The sequence below is a fragment of the Diadema antillarum genome, unplaced genomic scaffold, assembly GCF_040938485.1.
Source record: "Diadema antillarum isolate AM-2024a unplaced genomic scaffold, OU_Dant_1.0 seq00001186_RagTag, whole genome shotgun sequence".
NCBI lineage: Eukaryota > Metazoa > Echinodermata > Echinoidea > Diadematoida > Diadematidae > Diadema > Diadema antillarum.
The window spans coordinates 192221-210096 of NW_027271985.1; the positions used below are offsets into that span (position 1 = coordinate 192221).

General features: G+C 37.7%; 1 protein-coding gene across 1 annotated transcript in view; it reads left to right on the plus strand.

Moving 5' to 3' along the window:
• The first annotated feature begins 2015 nt into the window (after positions 1-2015).
• The window catches only part of LOC139744522 (nucleolar protein 6-like), a 35968-nt gene continuing 20107 nt past the window's right edge, over positions 2016-17876 (plus strand). Inside the window, exons 1-6 of the mRNA XM_071654955.1 lie at positions 2016-2064; positions 9162-9358; positions 9907-10128; positions 12313-12429; positions 13166-13348; positions 14157-14325. Of these exons, the coding sequence (XP_071511056.1) occupies positions 2016-2064; positions 9162-9358; positions 9907-10128; positions 12313-12429; positions 13166-13348; positions 14157-14325 (937 nt within the window). The remainder of the gene's footprint in view (positions 2065-9161; positions 9359-9906; positions 10129-12312; positions 12430-13165; positions 13349-14156; positions 14326-17876) is intronic.

Below are 17876 nucleotides of genomic sequence, written 5' to 3' on the forward strand. Positions count from 1 at the left end.
GAAAAAGTTAGGAAATAGCCCAGGTCGTCTTATTATTGGCAATGCAAGGCATTTTGATTATAGACTAGAATGTAAAGCAACACTGCAAAATCATTAATGATCTAGCTTTGATATATACGAAGCGTAAGGTACAAAGGTGTACATTCTACATTACATTGCGCAACGTTACAGCGACTCTTTTTGCCGTTCGGATGTTCTGAGTACACTGTGCACATCCTGCTTATATTCAGAATGCCAACCAGGAATCATGCGGAATCGTAATATTTTGTCGGCTCAGGACTTTTTGCACAATGTTTCACGTTATATACCTCTTTAATTATGGTTAAAAAGAAATCATAGCAAAATATCTTATTTCTTGATCCTCTTTTCATGTCGATTTAAAAAGCAGTTTAGTAACCCTTGAATTACCATTTTGGTATAATCAAGTTTTTTATTCGTTTTTAACGAGCGGATGCGGGGGGGGGGGAAGCTTGGCCCCCCCCCCCCCCCCCACACACACACACTTAACAGGGATCGAATGTACCACTGTTTTGCATGAAATATAAAGTATGAGGGAAGTGGCAGCAAAAACATGAAGACTTTTTGTTTTTGTTTGTTTGTTTTTTTTTTCTTTTGCTTGTCAGCCGACTTTTGGCGGAAAATCAGACCTTGAAAGAAGGAAGGATTTTTGTTGTTGTTTCTCTTATCTTTTGATTTTCTTTCTTCTTGACTTGCAGGTGATTTTGACCCCCCCCCCCCCCCTTTTAAAAACGTAGCATAGCCCTGAATAATGCCCAAATATATTCAATGAAATGGTAATATGGATCTCCATTTCTTTGTGTGTAACGTACCGGTATTATCTTCCTGTATGTATTGTATTTTTCTGTTTTCTTGATTTAAGTCAATAAAGCAATCATCCCAGAGGCATCGTTCTGTAATGATGGTGGGTGGGGGAGGGACTTGAAGTTGGAATATCTGTGCGAGGGAGCGGAGCGACCGAATGGGGGGAGGGTGTGGGAGAGGGATACCCCCCTCTCAGACGAGGAAGATTTTTCATTTTCAGACCTGAAATTAAGCGATCTGGTACACACTTTTGGTGAAATTTTGGATTTACATGTTTACAATGTATAGGCCTATACTATTTGACGTTGTCAACGTCTGGGTCTATACCTTATGTCGATATTACTGTCTTTGCGAGCGAGCGAAGCGAGCGAGCGCTTGAGAAAATTATGTATACATTATCCTACAAGACTATTCAGCTCTATTACCTATCTGGAGGCGGGCGTACGAACGTCATGCAATATGCCAAAATTGATGCAATCACATTTCTGCTTCCTCCATTTTTTCCCTCAAATTTCAGGGGGGGGGGGGATATATCCCCCCCATCCCCCCTCCCCCGGGATTTACGCCCATGGTGTGTGTGTGGGGGGGGGGGGGGGCAATGCACGGTGCAATGTGCGTTCCTCAAGAGCATACATGCATCCCCCAGTAATATTGGAGGTGTTCATAAAGGGGCATTAAATGCAAATAATTTGATATTAAATGATTTTAGACATTAAGTGTAAAATCTTAGTCGATACCTAGTTGAATCATTACAAAAAAATCTTTCATTGCAACAACTTCCCATTTTCGTCCTTGCACAGATGCACTGCGTTTGCGAATAAAATATTCCCACATCAGACACTACAGAACAGAACTAACTTAGGTCTGCTGATACTGGCACGTCATGACAGGGCTATTACGAGTGTCGATCGTGGAAAAATTAGGAACTTTTAGTTTTGTGCGCCTCCGCCAAAAAAAAAAAAAAAAAGGAAAGAAAAAACCCGGATATGAATGGGTCTAATAATTATATTATCAAAACTCATTCAAATTATTGCATATCTTTATCTTCAAAATTTGTGGTCAAATCATGAGACAGAGTACTAGTAGTTTAACTTTGGAGGAATAAAAATTATTCACTTTCCGGAAATGGAAGTGGCAGCTAAAGGCTTTTGTTTTTATATTAGTGTTAACCGACGCATTTTGTGTATAAACAAATGGGAGAACCTGACCCAGACTACACCCGTGTAGCCAGGGAGACGATGGGTGTGGTCGCCCCCAAAACGCAAAAAAAAAAACAAGGAAACGAAAAAACATGAAGAAAAAAAGGAGTAAAAAAGACAAAAAGGTGAGGAAAAGAAAGAAGAGAAGAAGTAGAAACGTCGATGCTTCGATAATACACAAAGCGCGTCACAGAATCGGTATAGCATGCATTGCACACACATGAATGCATCATACACAATTTACGGTACCGCGTACGGTATAATACCGGTAAACGGTGAACATTATGCGCAATGTATCTTCGCGATTCGGCCAGAAAGCAAAGCAGGGAAGAGAGAGAGAGAGAAAGAAAATGAACACAAAAGAAAGGAAAGGCGGAATTCAAAACGGAAATAAAGGCGGTAAAGACAGCTTTTGTTTCATTTTTTAACATCTAAACATTGTTGAAGAGGGGTGTTGAACAGCTCAAACACCTCCCTTTTGCCCAAGGGAGGTGTTTGAACACCTCAAACACCCCCATTTTGGCAAAGGGGGGTGTTTGAACACCCAAAACACCCCCCCTCGCTACGCCCTTGGAGACAATCACAACGCCATCTTCATTATGTTTTAGGGTCATAAATTATGTTCAAAGGTTGATATCATAAAAGCTATGATAATTTATTATTTCAATCTAAAGTTTTCCTTTGAAAAACACCTATAGGAGATAGGCCTATACTGACATTTATTGTGTCATATGTTCAAGGGTCTTAGTCTTTTTTTTCCCCTGATGACATCATGTTCATACATCCTTATGTATATAGGGCCTAAAGCCTATGTATAATATTTCCATTTGTGACTCCTCAGTTTCTAAAACGGCGATTACCAATGGACCAATGTCGGATCCTGCGTATCAAAGTTCTTTTTTTTATTTATGTTTTATTGATTTTCATGATTACAAACAATACAAATTACACAATAATTATGAACATAAGGAACAAAAAATATAAGTAACAATAAAAATAAGATCATCAATAAGACATAAAAAGCAGTATCATTTTGTTCAATAAACACTGTGGTAGTTACCAGCATATTAACATCTTGCAGGTTCTATCACCCAACAAAAAAAACAGTCTATGTTAAATCTTTACTGGGTTTTACAAATCAAATTTACATTTCTTAAAGTTCTTGTATGTGACCGCGTGATATAGTATCACAAAACCAACAAAAATTAGCTTGCAAACATTTATTTTTTGTGAGGACTGAAAACAGGTGAAATGGGTCAATGAACTAGCAAATCCTGAGGTTTTTTTTTCTTTTTCTGAAAGAACAAGTCATCTTCTACATTGTGGTAAAGTGGGGATCATAAAACGAACAGGAGATTGTGTTTTAATAGAATGTTTTCTTGAACACTTTTTTGTTTTTGTAGAATAGAATGTAGTTAGGTGCATGTGTCTTAGAGTCCCCTACACTCTTCACTTTCAACTCTAATAACTTTTGAAATGATGATGCGGCTATATACTGCTTTAAAAGTTGGCATTAACCATGGACAGAATGCAGTGTTGATATAAAGCACGCTTAATTCCTGCTTAATCTTGTAATGGCCCTTCATTTTTTTGTCCCATTGATCGCACAGCTATATAGCTCGACTTGTTATTAAAAGAGCGCTTGAATAGACACTGCACTTCGAGCCTCTTTTCTCAGTTCAAAATTTTCGGGAATGTGTGTTTTCTTTTCAACATTTAAACAATTTGGGAGAGTCCATGCGAATTGACTTACACGCGCGCCGGCATTTTAAAGATCTTATTAACTAAAAATCAATGTCTGGCGACATTTTGTTGGTTTTATGATGCAGGGTCACATGTGTATCACCCCTAAATGTAATATCAACGCTAAATGTAATATCGACCCTAAATGTAATACACCTTAACCCTAAATGTAATAACAACCCTAAATGTAATACATTTTAACGCTAATTAATGTAATAATGGAGTCAACCCTAAATGTAATACATTTTACCCCTAAATGTAATAACCGGAGACAACCCTAAATGTAATACATGTCAACCCTAAATGTAATATCGACCCTAAATGTAATACATGTCAACCCTAAATGTAATATCGACCCTAAATGTAATACTTTTTCACCCTAAATGTAATATCGACAGTAAATGTAATACACCTCAACCCTAAGTGTAATAACAACCCTAAAAGTAATACACTTCAACCCTAAATGTAATATCGACCCTAAATGTAATACTTTTTAACCCTAAATGTAATATCGACCCTAAATGTAATACATCTTAACCCTAAATGTAATATCGACCCTAAATGTAATACACCTTAACCCTACATGTAAATGTAATAACAACCCTAAATGTAATACATTTCAACCCTAAATGTAATATCGACCCTAAATGTAATACATATTAACGCTAAATGTAATATCGACCCTAAATGTAATACATCTTAACGCTAAATGTAATAACAACCCTAAATGTAATACATTTTAACGCTAAATGTAATAACAATCCTAAATATAATTCATGTCAACTCTTAATGTGATACATCTTGACGCTTATAAATGTAATTACCACCCTAAATGTAAAAACCTCATTATAGAGAGTGTAACCAACGCAGAATATCGGGCAAAAGGTCAGGGGGTATATGAAGGGGATATGACGCAACTTTTTATAGCACTCTTGAAAGAGCAGCAATAGCTGCTTAGATTTGTTTTTGTTGTTTTCTCAGGTAAAGATCACACAGTCTTATTAATTCCTTTGTTTGCTGCAAAGTTAATTAGGTACATTCGACATAGTTTTTCTTTTTAATCTATACCTTTATCAAAATACAATCACATAAACATTTTGTATTAAAATCTTCATTCAGTGTTCATGTTTGTTTGAAGTTTTGATGAAAAAGAAAAAAAATGGGAAAAAATTCTTTGCAAGGAAATTCTGAATATGAATAATATTGCAAGAAAAAAAAACATATACCTACTGATGAAACGGGATGATAAAGCGAGTAGATTGAGAAAATTAGAAATTAGAAAGATTTAGAAAGATTTCGCAATTTTTTTTACGAACCATCATTGTAATGTTTTCAATGACGAAATATCTGTCACACATTGACATGGCAGCAAATCACTGTCCGAAATATTAGCCTCATGACATTGTTCACGACTCCTGGTAATCACGACTATACTTACACGAAACTGGGACAATAATTGGTCTTGGGGAGGGTACACGAAATAAATTTAAAAATGCCGGTAAAGCAAAAAGAAATAGATGTCTTTTTTTATCATCTTTGAGTCACCATTTATATATTGACTTTCCTATGATATATGAATGTATGAGTAAGGCAAACTGACTTAACTTTTGCCCATTTTTTTTCTTTTTCAACAAAACTCTAAGCAATAATGAACACTGAATAAAGATTGGAATACAAAATGTTTATGTGATAGCATGATAAAGCTAATAGATTTAAGAACTATGTCACATGGACCTAATTAACTTTGCAGCAAACGATAGATTTAATAAGAATGTGTGATTTTTACCTGGGTAAACAACAAAAACAAGTCTAACCAACTATTATCGTTCTTTCAAGAGTGCGAGAGAAAGTTGCGTCATATCTCCTTCGTATACCCCCTGACATTTTGCCCGATATTCTGCGTTGCTTACGTAACCCTCTCTATAATCAGGTGTATACATTTAAGGTCGTAAAGGCCGTGTCACACCTATCCGGGCAAGCTACGCGGGCTTGTGGCGAGGAGGTAGTTTCCAGCACGTAGAAGAATTTCAGCGGGCGAACAAGAATGTTTGCAATGTTCATTCATGCCTAGTCATACCGTACGGGGGAACTTCTGCGGCTTGACTTGCGGGGAAACAAATTTACTCCCCGGAGCTCTCCGCAGTTGGTCCGCACCTGACAGTATCTAGCGCGTAGTTGCCTGGAGGTGCTCACGCAAGTCCGATTTAACCGCAGCCAAGTTTTGAGCATGACCAAAACTTTTTCCGGGTGAGTCGCGGGAATGCCCGTAGAGGTCCACGCAGAACGCCAGTAGGAGACCCTTAGCGGCAGTACTTCCCAGGCAATTCCCACGCAGGTACTTCGCAGTCCCGTATGCAGCCAACATAATGAAATTCTGTGAGATTAGAGGAATTCCTTCACTGAGATGTCAGCCCCCACGCGACTGGTACAAAGGTCACACAGTATACTCGCAAGTATAACGCGTCCAGCAAGTCAGACACATGCGCTGACTCGCACAAATTCCTTTTCCGCCCTCAGGAATGTCCGGTATGCTAGAAAATCCCTACACGTAACAAGCCCTAGTAGCTTGCCCGGAAAGGTGTGATAGTGCCTTAGAGATGTATACTTAAACACGGTTGCGGGTACAAAAATTATGCGTGCGCACCTCCGGGCGACTACACTTTTGAGATACCATAGGTACATGCTAGGTACTGTCATGCGCGGATCATCTACGGGGACCTCCGGGTAGTCAAAATTGTTCTTTGCAAGTCGCACGCAAGGCTGGTGTGACACGGCCTTTATTACATTAAGCGTTGAATATATGATATTTGATAGGGTTGACACGAATTACATTAAGGATTGTTATTACATTTAGCGTTAAAATGTATTACATTTAGGGTTGTTATTACATTTAGCGTTAAGATGTATTACATTTAGGGTCGGTATTACATTTAGCGTTAAGATGTATTACAATTAGGGTCGATATTACATTTAGGGTTGAAATGTATTACATTTAGGGTTGTTATTACATTAACTTTAGGGTTGAGGTGTATTACATTTAGGGTTAAGATGTATTACATTTAGGGTCGATATTACATTTAGGGTTAAAAAGTATTACATTTAGGGTCGATATTACATTTAGGGTTGACATGTATTACATTTAGGGTTGACATGTATTACATTTAGGGTTGTCTCCGGTTATTACATTTAGGGGTAAAATGTATTACATTTACGGTTGACTCGATTATTACATTTAGCGTTAAAATGTATTACATTTATAGGGTTGTTATTACATTTAGGGTTAAGGTGTATTACATTTAGGGTCGATATTACATTTAGCGTTGATATTACATTTAGGGGTGATACAACATGCATATTTACCCCCTAATTTAAAACAATGTACGTCGTTGAACATTTTCAAACGAGAACTAAAAAACACCCTCATAATCCAGTATACTTATGACACATAAATATTCATACCACCTGGTCAACAAATACCCTAAACAATGAGTTCACGGCCATAACTGAAGTAACATTCACCTCATCACACTGATACACGAAATAACACTCAACGTACAAACCAAGATTCATCCCAACACAATGCACACCGCACTGCACCGCACGTCCTTCGCACAATTACTTCCCACTCAGTGAGTGGCAAGATTTTCTTTATGTATCTTTTTATTGTGCCCTTCGCACAATTACCCCCACTCAGTGAGTGGCAAGATTTTCTTTATGTATCTCTTTACCTGGGGCCATCTTCCTCGTCAAGCTTAGCTTATGATGATGGTCCCCTGCATTTCATTTTTATCATTTCCTATTGCTTCCTTTCATATATGATATTCGTTCTTGAAAAAAAGAAAATGTATGTAAGATCCAAACGTTACAAATATTAGCTGTGTAAATGACTATGTAAGTATTTTGTTGATTTGTTGATTTGTATTGATTTTGAAATGCAGAAATAAAAACTTAACTGAACTGAACTGAACTGATATAGTCTATTATCATTATTTTACGGTAAACTGATCTTCGCCTATACTTAGGCCTGTAAATAAGCCCGTTAGGGCCTACTAAGACCTACACTGCTTTTCCTATTTGACCACACACAAAAAAACTGTTTTCTTACACAAAATTTATTGTATTTGCATAAAGCCCTTAAACTATAGACGTAAAAACGTCTTTTTGAATCATTTTCTTTTCTGTTAATCAATTTCTTTTCATTAAAAAAAAAAAACAAAAAAACAAAAAAAAAACCGAAGTTACGGTCAACGATCACTGGCGGAGTCTGCTTTCCAAGTGAGTTGTGTTACAAAATTGATAACAAAAGAAAAGATTGAAAAAAGTAGAAGGAAAAAAAGAAAGAGAGAAAAATAAAATTATGCAGTGAGATCAGATTGCACATCAAACGAACACTAAGAACATGCACGTACCATAGCAACACTCAATGTGATTATCCATAGGACCTAAAGAAATATAATATCTCAATAAAGAAATCAGGGAAAACAATTATCAAAGACAATTCAGGTCAATGAAATCACGATAAAAAATAATGAAAATACAAGGAAACAATTTCAAAACAGGAGACGAAATTATAAACAAAGCTGCTCAGTGGCAACGTCACACACTGAATAGAGCAATTAAATGTTAAGATATAGTAATAGCATGAATTGCTTGTAAAATGGCATGCAAAGTATAGGCATACTGAGTTTAGATTTTTGTTTGTTTGTTTGATTTATTTTTCTTCCAACACAATTTCATCCATAAATCAAAATTATTTTCAGTAATATCACATGGAATATCAGTAAGCAGATTACAAGTACATGATTCAAAGAAGGAAAATCGATGTGTAAATTAATTTCATTAACAAATTATAAATCGTATACCAATTTTCCAAATAATTATCTGACAAATTATGCGGCAGAAGGACTGCCACTATAAGCAAAAGCTTGAGCACGTGGCAGCCCAGGGACCTATCTACATAATACACAAAAAAATTATATTGTTTGCGGAATGGAGAAATACTACAAAATATAAAACACTGTAAATACATTGCTTTTTTATATATGTATAGTGCATAGGTACGAATAAGAGTAACGTGAAATATGATGATGATGATGATGATGATGATGATGATGATGATGATGTATGATGGACGGTTGATTTGATGATCGAATTAGATTTTTTTCAACCTCTTGAAACAGTTCGTTGGATGAAACTTGGGAGGTTATAGACAATGAAAAAAAAAAAGACAGTTTTTTTTCAGTCTTAGGTCTAAGATTTATGAAAGGCATCTAAATAAATACTTGTTTCACCATAAATTATGTGACTGAGACTGGTGTGCTTGTACATTGTATACAATGTGTACTAGTATTGCGTTTGTATGTCTTTTCTCACACCTCGCTGCGTCTACTTCCGAAGCACGTGTTACCACCTCAGGCCAGTCTCGTCCTGCCGCCACCGGCTGCCACAGCGGCGATCCATCCGCCGGCGCGCCGCCGCCGCTCCACTCGTGCAGTTGTGCCCGCACTGGCCCCGCAGCTGGCATTGCTGCAGAAGACCTGCTGGCGTCAAAGGAAAGACAAGCGAGCGGAGCGTGCAAATTGAGAGAAGTCGGGGTAAGAGTCTCTTTGATTTAACTAGACTAGATTTGGGTTTTAGTGTGTATCATTAAGAGCACAGCAAGAATGTAATTATCAGCGATCGAATTTGTACTAATCGATATTAAAACGTGGACCTCTGCTCTGTGATCTACCACAGCACACATGCACGCCAGATATTCGCTTTTCTAGTCCCACATGTGAAATAATTTGTTGGGCAAAGTGTCACTATATGCGGGGAACCGGCCTACATGCATATCTAAAACAAAGAGTCTTTACAGTCATCAAATGGTAAGTTCCTTAAAGATCGACGGGTAAGATATTCTCACATATAGTTCCTCTTTCTTTTGAAAAACTGTAGGTAGTCTATGTGGACATAGTCTAAAATAGGTTATCACATCTTGTAAATGATGGTATTTGTGTTGATTTCATGTCATGTTGCATGGACCATGGTCATGGATCACTGCGTAAATAAAAGGAAAGCACACATGTCATTATCAATGTCATGAACTTCTCCATTACGGATTGCAAACTGTGAATGTAGATGTGCTTTATTCTATACACAGAAATCTAGCCACAGATGTTCAGTAGTCATGGAAGGAGAGGATAAAGAGATGGGAGAGGTTTCTCCAATGATGAGCAACAAACGACGAGTCCACCAGGATCAATCGCCTACCAAGAGGGCCAGACTGACCAAGAAGGATCTCTACAAGCCACCTACCATTGAGGAGCTTGCAACCCTCAAGGAGGCAGACACACTGTACCAGTCTAGCTTGTTGAGACTACAGGTCAGTGAAATCGGTGCCATCATAGAAAATGTATTTTTCTCAATTTGATCCTGTAGTGTATAATTTATAGTAATTATAGTATAAAATTTATGCCATATCTTGTATATCTATTTTCTTTGAACCACGAACAATAGAGAGGCAGTATGTACAACTTACAAGTTCAATAAATGTACCGGTACATCATACATTGTCTATTCCCTTTATGGGTATTTGCAGTTCCATCCAAGTGTTTAAACAATGGCTGTATCTTCTTGATTGATAGCTGGTACACTACAATTTCCACAGCATACGGTATATGGTTGGCAACACACTGACATTACGTGATATTTCTTGATAATTATCAAATAATAAGATATTCGCACTTTTAAGTACTGTCGACAGTATCTTGATTGACAGGTCAGATAGATGGCATTCGTGGGTCAATTAAAGTTGTTTATTTTACACTAGTATTTGTGTGTGTGTTTTTTTTTCTAAACTTCTGTTTATGAAACTTCCCTCAATGAAAATCCAACATATCCATTCTCTTTTTTTGTTAAACAAATTATCAATAACTTTATCCATAAATGTTCAAACTTGGAAAAGCAGGACAAAAGCATCCACTGTTCAGAAGCTGTCTTTCTAATCACTATTCTGGAAGTTTAAAAACCTGCAATGGAAGTAAATGCAGAATTTGCATGCATATATACACCCTCTGCTTACATTGAAAAGGGTACAAGTTTTATGGAAACATTCACACGTGTGCATACACCTGTGTACATTGACACATACCAGTACAAATGTATTATCATGCATACATACGTGTCAATACTTCATATTCTTATATGCATGTACCAGTATACAAACATGCTTATATTATATATATAGTGCATGAGGCTGAATGCACTATAACAATATAAGCACCGACAAATTCTGAATTTGCCCCGAAGGCCAGTTATATTCAATGAGGCCGCAGGCCGAATTGAATATAATTGCCTGAGGGCAAATTCAGAATTTGGAGGTGCTTGGTACTTGGTACTTGTTATAGTGCAATAAGATGTCATGCACTATGTGTTATATAAAATAGCATACATACCCAGGCAAGATAAATTGAAAAAATACGAAAGCCTAGATCATTTAAGACTCTACACGTGTCTAGACAAGCAATAATACCAGTTTCTTTGAACCTGTGTAGACAAAATCCTGACGTGTTAGGGTCTACGTGGTTATACGTGTTAGGCCCTACGATAGATTAGGTCTAGGGGCCCTGGCCTAACGTTGTACTACTAGATCTACGTCACTTACGAGCGACAGAGCTACAATAGGTCTACCACGGATCTAACAGTAACACGTTAGATGCCCTAAGTTTACATACTGCACTGTGGGTCCAGGACCAGGACTAGATGATGTTTTGTAGGATTAGGGATCTACTGGATTTAAACACAAGGCTCGTGCCAGGCATCATTTAAGTCACCATTGCTGCACAAGTGGATTCCGAGAGTGTGTTGTAAATGTCGTACCGTAGTAAAAGTTCATAGCGTAGCGTAGCGTGATCAAAGAGCGCTTAGCGTACTAAGTATACCGTAGGCCTACACACGCTACCCATTTCCACGGCGCACTTCCGCACAGAATGTACGGAGAAAGCGGCACAAATCTTGGGTTGACTTGCTCAATATCCATCGGATTGATTCCTTTTCAGAACAGTAGGAGTCCAAAATTCGTAGGGCGTATTTGATGGCATCCTTTGTGTCCTTATTGTCTAAGATGCTGTTTATACAGATCAGTCTCTGTAAAAGTAGCGAACCTGTTCATTTCAGCTTCCATGTTTATATCTACCGCTGATAGTCTAGTCCCACACAGATAAGTTGCTGGCATAGCCAGCGAGAATCGAGAATAACGATGATATTGAGCAAAGCATATCGCGATTGTGGCGCAATCGCGTCGATGAGGTGCGGGATTCAGTACTCAATGATTAAAATGAGGGAGCAAAAACCGATATCAAATCGATAGTGGGTTATCGTCTGCAATCGTTATATTTTACGTGCACTATAACTTTTGTCATGCACTGCCGGCCTGTATCATAAGTATGTATGCTATTTTATATACCAATTTATAATCTGAAGCCCACTGTGACAATTTTCTAAATTTACCGTTGATCTGTTTTGTTTTTGTTTGTTTGTTTTTTTGTATACGTGTCCCATGTAATAGGTGGAGGAGCTGTGCTCAGAAGTAGGAGTGAAGAGCAAGAAGAAGAAAGCCTTGTTACCCATCCTTCGTTCCCTGGAGCAGGCCCTCAAGCAGTGTCCCCCGCTCACCATTAAGGAGGTACCTGTCCTGGGATGTCTCTTTCTTTCTTTCTTTCTTTCTTTCTTTCTTTCTTTCTTTCTTTCTTTCTTTCACTCTTTTTTTTAATGTTTTATTTCTTTTATTTCTTTTTAAAGGCAGGCTGAAATATGAAAGTCTTAACTCTGCCATAGCAGAAGGCTGAACTATCTTAAATGAATCAAGCAATTTACTGAGTTATCAAACTGTTATAGGCATGTATTTTTTTTAACTGTCTCATGAATATTGACCTTTGGAAAAGTGTTTAAATTCTTATGACACATCTATATAGTAAAGTTCCAGTAAAAGTTGCCCTGTGAGAGGTTTCTGTGTATCTCAGTGAGCATAGTGAAGTTTTCATGTGATATCCCAAAAATGTTGGACATCCTATGCATCATGCCGATATTAATGGTTTTTAAAATTGTTTTTCTGTTTGTTTTTTGTAGTGAAGTCACAAGAGATTGTCTAGCTCACGCACACTGTAAAGGCCAAAATTAATGTGGCATGTTTAAATTCTAGTTGTGAACCAAATTGACTACCACCTTTGTGTGTGTGTGTGTGTGTGAGTGTGTGTGTGCATGCTTGTGCCGGGTTAGATGAACTTAGTGTGTATAAACTGGTATTAATGTAATAAGCAAACAAAAAAAAAATCTTGTGGGTTTATTTTTGTGTAAATATTTCCACACCACATAGATTTCCACTTTTACAGTACTTTGAACTTCTTCTTTGTGTGATTTAGTCTTCAAATCCAGGTGCTTCATTACCTCGTGACATCTGTGTGCCCCTGAAGTGGAGCAAGACACAGGTCAAAGGTGAACTCAAGCTGGTCAGACCAGCAGAGGTCAAAGTAGTCGGGAGCTACTTACTTGGGACTTGTATCAACACGGATCTAACCATTGACATGGCTGTACAGATACCCACAGTATGTACATTAGTCTGTCTGAAAATGATTGTGTTTCATCATAAACAAAGACATTTCTCTTACTCCACAAGAAAAGGTTGTGGTTCTCTTTATCTTAACCCATTGAGGATGGACTGATTTTGCTACAACAGTTATTTCCCATAGACCCTGCTCGAGTATACTTGGGACTCGCCCTCAAGGGGTTAAGTGCAATTCTGTTTTAATCATCATTGGTTACATTTATTACATTTTTTGTGTAGCTTTTCGACAGCATTTGTAGAGATGGAACAACAAGAATGAATATGGTATGTGTGTTTGTTTGTTTTTTCAAGTTGTACATCTTTCTTATTTTTTGTGCAGTCTGCACGGTCATGACATACAAATCAAACAGAAGCCAGAATATGAGATAGCTGTCTTTTCAAAAATGATATTAACTCAGTCCTATCATGCTCACACTGTGTAGTTAATTCCTGTCTCACATGACCTGTGACAGAATCATGAACTTTGATAATTACAGTTGTTGAATCCCCACTACTGTTTTAAGTGTTGAAAATCATCTTAACAAAACAAAACTATCAAAACATATATTATGATTACCCCTGCTGGATTATGAAGTGTAAGATATCCTTAAAGAGATGAAATAGTTGTATATGTGAGTATTTTTATCTGTGAGTGCAGTTTTAAAGACACAAGAATAACAAGAAAGTGTTGCATAATAGCATGTATTTTAAATGAGGCATTATCTGTATTACAAGCCAATTCATTATTGATTTCATGCATCAACTTTATTGTATTTCTTTTTTTGGGTTGTTGTTCCTTTACGTCACAGGAATGTTTGCAACCCAAGGACTACCTGAATTTCAAATATCACCACAAGAGAGCCCTCTATTGTGCCTATCTTGCCAGGCATCTCAGGAAAGAAGAGTCAGTCAAAGCCGTTTCTTATGGAACGATGCACGGAAATCAACTGATGCCGGTGGTCCTGATCAAGTTGTCTGGTATATAAATTGATAATTTTTGTTGAAGTGCTCAGTGATTGGCTTTGCTGAAGCAATGGAATTGTGTCCTTTATGCGCTCAAAGTCTATCTAGACACCAACATATTATATATATATTTTTTTCTATATTTTTTGTTCTGTTTTGGTTTGGTTATGAACCTCTTCTCACTGGTAGAGGGGTTAGATTTTGTGGGGATCAAGCTCACCTCTGCAAGATTTTGAAGCTACCATGTCAGGTTGACTCAAAAGTTTGTTTAGAGAGATACATATTTGTAAAGCATCGGAATGCTTTATTGAAAAGTGAGTTAGCATTGAATATGTAAACTCTGTTATATTTTACATAATGTATGTACTGATACAATGTATTATATTATTGCAAAATATATTTTCAGAATTGTCTGTGTTCGTAAGCAACTAGTAGTATGCAGATGGGTAGACACTTTTTGTGGAATCTGATAAGATGACTAGAGCATCACCAGAAATGTTATGTGAAATAAGAGGACATCATGTTGTAAACATGCAAGTCAAGATATTATATGAGATGAAATTTGGGACAAGCACATAAAATTGAGATATGAAGTCAAAAAAAACAAAAACCAAATCACTTCTAGGTCTGCATACCAACATCCATGTATTGAATTTGTTATTTTACTTGCAGGTTTTGTCTTTGATATATACACGTGTACATGTACAACCTGTATATATATTGTTAAGGTCAGTAACTTGTCCTGCATACTGGTTATACGTCATAGTCAAGGTCATAATGTCCTAATTCTTATCAGTATTCTCCCACACATATATCTAGTACAGATTGAATATCCTTTGTCCTAAAGTCATAAACTGGAGGGCTTAGTTAGCCCCTATGTGTTAATTGAACCAAGACACACACGTATAAGCTTAGTGTTGGTGCCTAGAATAAAGCAGTTATTGTAGCCCTTTTCTCATCTACTATACTGACCATGCAAGAACCTATCCTTTGTCCTCCCCTAATAGCTAGACGTTTGATGTCACCCCTCTGTAATAGTCTCAACTTTATGTCTCTTTGTCCTATGTTGTAGCCATGCCTCCCTCCAATTACCACCCTACTTGCCCAATTGTACCTGTATTAGTTTCTCATCTAATCTCTTCTATGACTATGGAACGAGCCAACTGGTTAATTGTTTGTATACAGTACTTGGCTGGGAATGATGCCAAGCTAAAACTCCTGTTTGGGAGTCAGTCTGAAGTTGGTCCTCCTGAAGTCAAGACGCCAATAAATGTGCATTCCGAAATGCAACGACTCTACGTTGGTGTGATTGATTCATTGACTCTTGTTGGAAACGTAACACTGGTGGCAGCGGTGGGATTTAGACTTATACATGCCATCGAAACGCTAACACTTTCATCGTTGAAATGCCACAACATTAAAGACGTTGGATATGCACTGCCAACAACCTGCAAACAAGATGGGCCACAAGGCAAAGGCTGGCGACTTCTGTGTGCTGTAAAGTCTGCATGACAACCGTCACCACAAGGACAATGAAGGTCCTTACTCTTCTGTTGTTGGCATCAGTAGCTCTGGTCTACTTTGTTACATCATCAGATGTCAAAAGGGGGATCGAATCATCGGTAGACACAGTGATCACTGAAAATGGTTTCTTTTACCCCGTGACCAGCGACAAGGAAGTGAGGAGAAATGTTTCTGATTTGCTTCTGAAATCGATGCCAAAGCCAACAAAGAACTTTGCTGCACTTGCAATTCATTTGAAAGTATGCGGATACCAAGGTAGCAAGTTCCATCTCGTCATGATCCAGGGCGGGGACTTTCCTCGTGGAGATGACACTGGAGGCAAGATGACACGGATGACGACAGGACTGATGATGACAACTTTTAAGCCAAACTACCATGGACCTGGCTGGATGAGCCAGACAAACGCTGGCAGGAACGTGAGCGGATTGCTGTTCTCCATGAGTAAGAGCACGACCGTTGAGACATCTTGGCTGGACGGGAAGCACATCGTTTGGTAGATCAACCCGGCACATACAATATCACCATGACAACGAAGAGACTTTGACCACACCACAACATGAGTGCAGTGATTGACAAATTAGTGTTTCCCCTTCTTCCCGGTACGTTTTTCATAACTACACATGGTATTTGGTTTTTTAACTTGTAATAAATTTTATTGTTAGAAGACATTCGTGAAATTCAGTTAGTTCCACAACTAAATCTTGCGAGTAATGTGTTTTGTTTCGATATTCTATAGAGAATGCACACACAATGAGAAATGTGTGATGAAATTTTATCATTGGCACGAAAATTAAGACGACAGATGAAATTTAAACCCTGGGGTTGTCAATCAGATAGTGAGTAGAGGTGCCTAGATGTCATGAATTATAGAGATAATTCAGTAATGTGCATTGCTGTTCGTATATGGGTGTTTTTACTGGTGAATTGCCCTGCAACCAAATACAAAGTTGCCTTAGCTGAAATTTTCAGGCAGCAATGATTCAACTTGTAATAGCACACGCATGTATGTGAATAAAGCTACAGTTTATCAAAAACATAATAGGACGATTTCTCCGAAGGATCGCTGGTAGTTAAAAATATTTATAGATACAGTTGTACCAATAAACCGTATGGAAAATTATTATGACAGCATCTGCATCTTTCCTGGCTTGGCATACCAGTGTAGGTGAACTTTTATACATATGTGATGGAATTTAGTTGGATATGTCAAGTGAATGCAATTACAGTACCCCTTTAGTTGAGTTGACTAGTTGTGCACAAATGATACATGCCAGTGTTGTAGAGGTTAAGCTCCAAGGTTTGTAGAGTGTACAAGCTTGTGTTGAGGCTAAGGAACAATCTGCCCTGCATCTATACAAAGATGCCTTAGCCGGATATATCCGGGCCGCAGAGAAATTCCTGTAGAGTTTTGCATGTAGTTGTTTCATAGAATGTTGAAGTAGACTTAAGGGTATCAAGATTTGCGTCACCACTCGTCACCCAATTTAGGTTTTACACTGTGATTAATTGTTCAGTTGATGCTGGTATTTAATTTGCATAGGATCCAAGTTTCACATCAGGGTTTGTTGTCTCTGTTTATTCCATCCCTCACTCTAGTTTTCTATCTTATTTCATTACACTGAGAGACCAGAATGTTTACACCTATGCATTATAAAGAGGAATTTGTGTGGTGCCCATGCTCTTATGTTGCAAAAGGTTCTAAAATGAATTAATATTTTACAGTACTGATCTGTTCTTAACTCCTGTTCGTGGTTAACCTTTAATTTTCTTGTCAATGGCGACCACATTGTATGTACACTGTACATGTCGTTTTACTCTTGATCTCGATGTGTTTACAAAGTAGCATCTCTTCCGTTTAATGTTTTGCCTCGAATTAGGATACTGTCTGTTCTTCTCTTCTTCTCTTACAACTGTCTTACTTCTTCGTTATCTTTTCTTCTGCAATGTTTCATTCTTTCTACAAAACTTAGATTGTCGAAGCTTCAATAACCAATGTCTTTATTTGATTTTCAATGTGCATGTTATAGTGTAACTGTATGATA